Genomic DNA, 5,475 nt, shown 5'->3' on the forward strand with positions numbered 1-5,475 from the left:
CTCCCCGCCCCTTCCCCCCGGGGCGGAGGGAGAGCCCAACCCAGCCCAGCCCAGCCCGCAGCCTGCCTGCGAGCGCCCGGCGGAGCCATGCGGGAGTACAAGGTGGTGGTGCTGGGCTCCGGCGGCGTGGGCAAGTCCGCCCTCACCGTGCAGTTCGTGACGGGCTCCTTCATCGAGAAGTACGACCCCACCATCGAGGACTTCTACCGCAAGGAGATCGAGGTGGACTCCTCGCCCTCGGTGCTGGAGATCCTGGACACGGCGGGCACGGAGCAGTTCGCCTCCATGCGGGACCTGTACATCAAGAACGGGCAGGGCTTCATCCTGGTCTACAGCCTGGTCAACCAGCAGAGCTTCCAGGACATCAAGCCCATGCGCGACCAGATCATCCGCGTGAAGCGGTACGAGAAGGTGCCCATGATCCTGGTGGGCAACAAGGTAGACCTGGAGGGCGAGCGGGAGGTGTCGTACGGGGAAGGCAAAGCGCTGGCCGAGGAGTGGAGCTGCCCCTTCATGGAGACGTCGGCCAAAAACAAAGCCTCGGTGGACGAGCTCTTTGCCGAGATCGTGCGGCAGATGAACTACGCCTCGCAGCCCAACGGGGACGACCAGTGCTGCTCGGCCTGTGTCATCCTCTGAGGGGCGGCCGGCGGGAGGGCTTGCAGGGGGAAGCGGCGAGCGACCCTCCGGGACGAGACTGGAGGCAACTTTGCAGAGGCCGGGAGGGCCCCGGGGCGGGGGGAGCCGCCTCTCCACGTCTGCAAGCAGGCTCGGGGGAAACGCGGCTTTCTCGGCACGGACGCGGGGATTGCTGCCTGCTTCTAATACCTCTGGCAGCTGGCTGTGCTGGCAAGTGACACCAGGAAGAAAAGTTTCAGCACGCGGAGAGGGAAGTTTCCCAGCGATCGCTTTCTAACTGGAAGAGTGAAATGCACCCCGGGAAGCTGGGGGAGCAGAAGGGAGGGGGGAGCCATCTCTCCAGCTAGGATTGCTGCTCCCCTGCTCTGGCCTGCTGGATTTGCCCCCTGCGACTGTGAGAGTGATCCTGAGGCTTTCTATGCAAAGTTGGATGATTGTTACAGTGTATCCAATCTGAAGTATTGCACATCTGAACTGGACTTGAATAACACTGATGCCAATACAGTGTGGGGTGCCAGAAAGTGTCTGCTGATTATTTGTGAAATAATCTTCTATTTTGTTTACCTGCTGTATGGGATGGGAGTTTGGGGGAGAGCGGTAGAGGGGTGTTTTTGTTTTTGTTTTTGTTTTTAATTTCCTTTTTCTTTTTTAATCAGCTGTGAAAATTGTTACAAATCTGCACATTTTTTTGAGGTGTGTGTGTGTGTGTGTTTTTGTTTTGTTTTTTCTCTCCCCAGGGTGGAGTGGTGATGGTTTTTATTCTTTCTTTTTCTTTTTTGGGTTGGCAATAACTGATTTTGATGACTAGCTCTCTAAGTACAAAGACTTCCTAAATGTGATACAGGGCCAACAGCAACCTTGTGTCTATAGAGTGCCTTCAAAACTCAGCTGTTCCAGCCGGTGCCAACCTGTGAAAGCTCCACAGAATCCCATTATCTACTACTCCAAAAACTACTTAATAGTTTCCTTTCAGTAATCATATTCAACAAGCCAGGACAAAAGGGCCTATTGTTAGAGGAATTTATTTTTTATTTCCATTTGAGCCTTTTAAATGTAACTTCCATGTCTTGCAAGTTTTGGCTTCATTTAATTCAAATTTACTGGAATTTTAATTTCCCGGGCTTTTTTTTCCCCCCTTGTTTTTAGGATGTACCTCCAGCCAGCAAAGAGTGAAATCTTAATGTTGTGATGTATCAAAAAAATTCTAATGACTGTATCTTTAATTTCAGACACACAATTAATAGATGTCTACCCATTTTAAGACTTTTAATACAAATATCATGTTTTGTTTTGTTTTTTAAAAAAGAACAACTTCTGTGGCTTTTTTTTTTATACATTGTAAGGAAGACTAGCTTTAACACACAGCCATAACAGGACATATGCCATTATTCCTGGTTTCTGTTGAATGCACGTAAAGTCTTTGAGGAAAAAATGAGGGAGGACACTTTGAAACATCATCAGGCTGGAGAAAGTTGTTGCATCTAAATGCTGGTAATGCTGGGAGCAGTTGAACAATAATACCAGGCCCTAATCCTGCAAACTTTTGCATGTGGGTTGAACTCTACATCCAGTAGATGCCTACTGAAGTTGGTAGGGGCCCTATGCAGAACAGCTTGTAGATTAGAGCCTTTTTAAAAAAATTCTTTGATGTTAAGAACAACATGGTTTATTTTAGTTGAAGTGCTAAATTCATACATTTGAAGCTTTAAATTTTATTGAAATACAGGTGTTTTTTAATTATGCATTAAGATTGTGATTCCTTGTTGGTTTCTTTTTTATGACTTGTATAAGGGAAAAATGGGCTTGTGCCCCTCCCTCCTACTTCTTGAAATGGGATGAAGGGTTGAAAGCTCTTTGTCTGTTCCACAGACCTATTCTCCCCTCCATTCCATCCTTGCTCCAAAAAACGTGTTGGAGTTTCTTAATGCTACATGTTCATGATTATTTTTCTGTCCAAAGTAAGTCCTTAAGAATGAATGAAATTATGTTATAACAAGAAACTGGAAGTTCAGCAGTTCAGTGGAAAGGAATTTTTAGTCGTGCTAATTTAAATTCACCGTGTTCAGTTCTCCTTTACCCCAGTTCTAAACCATGATTTATTAATTCACTGGTTCAGACACAGAACTCCTGTTGACTTCCAACATGCAGGATGGGGACCTTCATGCTTGTCCATCACTTGAAAAATGGGCACTTTTTTGTTTCTTTCGCCAACATTTTTAAAATTTCTAGTACCTAGCAAAAACTTGACAGAATTATACCGTAAAGATTCAACATGCTGAATAGTTGCTATTAATAATAAAGGCCAAATTCCCAACAGGAGAATTGTATTTTGAATACAAGCATTTACTGCAGGCATATTTACATCAAAGATTAAAAGAAGAATGTTCTATGCATAAGTCTTTGCTATAGTTAATCCAGTCTGATCCTGCCTAGATTTTCACTCTTTCCCAGGTGTGGAGAAACCTCCCACTAGCTTCACTGGTAGCTGGAAAGTTTGTTATTTTTTTCCCACCACCTACCAGGAATTGGATCATAACTTGAAAATGTGTTGATCACTTGCTCAGTTTTGTCCTTGCTCAGTTTTTTTGTGTAATAGTTGCTGTCAATGTAATAAAACCAGGCAAGTCTTAATCCTCTTCCAACAAAATAGCAGTTACTGATACATTAAGCAGAAGCCAAATTTCAAAATGCCTCATGGTTTCTTACTGCTCTCTTTTTTAGGTCTCTCTTCTTTTATTCTATTCAGTTTTTCTTTTCTGTTTTTAAAGAGAACTTGCTTGAAGAATGATGTGAATGTGTATATAGGAAACAGCAGCACAATGTAACCTACAGTTTTAGGGTTGGCCTAGAAAAATGGATGACAGAATGGATGAAGATATTTTAATAAATACTCTGTGTGTGTGTGTGTGTGTGTGTGTGTGTGTGTGTGTGTGTGTGTGTGTGTGTGTACATAGTTTTTGACAACAAGGGGGTGTATTTTTTACATAGGTGAGGCATTAAGGAATTATATGGCCTGGCTCTAGTAAAAGTTGTGCATGCATGGAAATATTCAAAATATCTTCTACTTCTGGGGGAGGATACTGCAGAAAGGAGGACTGCCTCTTCCATATTCTTCAAATTGCTGTGCAGTTCACTAAGTGTAAGCTTTGTCTGTAGTAGAGAACAATACTGCTTTAACTAAACCAGTATAATTGGAGCATATAACTTGTTTCTTTCCCACACTTGGTGTGGAAGCTGTTACACTGATACAGTAAAAAGGTGTTTTATATAGCCATCTTATTTTACCTTCCCTGTTAGGAACAAGTCACACCAGTGTAAGGCACCTCTAATACTGATGATTGCATCCACAGTGAAGGTTATGCCAAATTTATTGATTTGAATGAAAAATCATGCACACTTCTAGCCCAAATAGCTGTAACAATATAAAACCTGCATATAAACAAGGACTTAGTTTAAAGCTAGTCTTACAGCTTTGTATCCTGTTGTCTACACCAATTGCATTTTAAAGGCCATGTCAAATACTTGAGCTTTTCACCATTATGAGGAAGTATGTTTTTTGAAATATCAGTTTCCATGGTCACAGGAATTGTGTAGTATTCTAGCATTAAGTGCAGCACTTTAATTGAAGGTTTACAATAGAATACCCAGACCTTACAGCTGTCTACAACTCTACAGCCTTGGAATCTAATGTTGCCTGCAGAATTTCTGAGGACGCTTCTTGCAAAAGAATGTATGGCTGGTATTGTGCAAAGGGTATCTTAAGACAGAGAACAATGGTCTTCTTGTGACCTCTCTGTTGAGTACTTTTTGGATCCCCAATCATCTGACTTCTAGGAGTGCCAATTTAAAAAAAAAGTCATTTTATTTTCTTCAGTAATTTTGTATGAAAATGAATGTTAGTCATTCTCTTAGATCCTGCACCGGTTAATTTATGGCAAAGCTTCCATGGTTTTAAATGGCAAAATGACTTGGGCCCTAAACCACTTCAAGTTTACTGGTATTGGAAGCAGATTCAGATATCAGGAAAAAAAATTAATATGTCCTCACTGCATCCTCTGAAGCTGGTGCTTGTACATTTGGGCATTTGAGATTTGGCACGCATGGTATAATAAAATCATGTGAGCCCTGTGAAATGGTGAACTGTGGCTTGGGTATCTTAGAATACTTGTGTATGGCAAAAAGATTATCATAAATGTGCTCTTTATACTAAAATTATGATGACAAAAAAAAAGTCTTCCTCCATATTGGTGTAATGCAGTTATTAGCTAGTTCCTAGCTAAAAATTCAGTGCCTGTCAAGTCTTCATACAAAAGCTTATTGTCTTTGGTTTACCAAAGAGTCTCAATGAGTTTTGTGAATATAGCCCAGCCCATAATAGAATTACACATTACCAGTGGTAGAAAATTCCAGGGTAGGTTTGATTTCCAACAGAAACCCAACAGACTAAGAGGTATTGGCAACATTCTTAAGACTGGAAAAAGCTTTTTTTTAAAAACAGATTGTGTAGAATGGTATCCTAGGATTGACTTTTTCTTATTTAGGGCTTGATTGGGTTCCAGAAGAAGCAAAGGAAGGAAGGAAGTTAGCTTCAGTAGAAATGGGATTAAACACTTTCCTGTGGTGTTAACCTAATGTCTTCAGTCCTATTACTTCCTGTGTGCAGCTGGTTGTTTTTATGTTGCTAAAGAAAACACCCAATGAAATCTGAATCAGTTGACCATACAACTGGTTATAGTGGAAATGTTTTGAAGTGTGAGTACTTGTAGACAACCACTTGTTAGACTTTCACTGTATCTGTTAAAGGTCTTTTGAGGATACTCAAAGGAGCTAGCCTGT

General features: G+C 42.0%; 1 protein-coding gene across 1 annotated transcript; it reads left to right on the forward strand.

The window, feature by feature from the left end:
• Positions 1 to 6: 6 nt before the first annotated feature.
• RAP2B (RAP2B, member of RAS oncogene family) lies at positions 7 to 3,543 on the forward strand. Its single transcript, XM_019532616.1, has one exon. It carries the CDS (start codon positions 88 to 90, stop codon positions 637 to 639), a length of 552 nt encoding a protein of 183 aa, XP_019388161.1. The 5' UTR covers positions 7 to 87; the 3' UTR covers positions 640 to 3,543.
• Positions 3,544 to 5,475: the final 1,932 nt, after the last annotated feature.

This window comes from Crocodylus porosus, unplaced genomic scaffold, assembly GCF_001723895.1.
Source record: "Crocodylus porosus isolate Cpor-Errol unplaced genomic scaffold, CroPor_comp1, whole genome shotgun sequence".
In the NCBI taxonomy this organism is placed as follows: Eukaryota; Metazoa; Chordata; order Crocodylia; family Crocodylidae; genus Crocodylus; species Crocodylus porosus.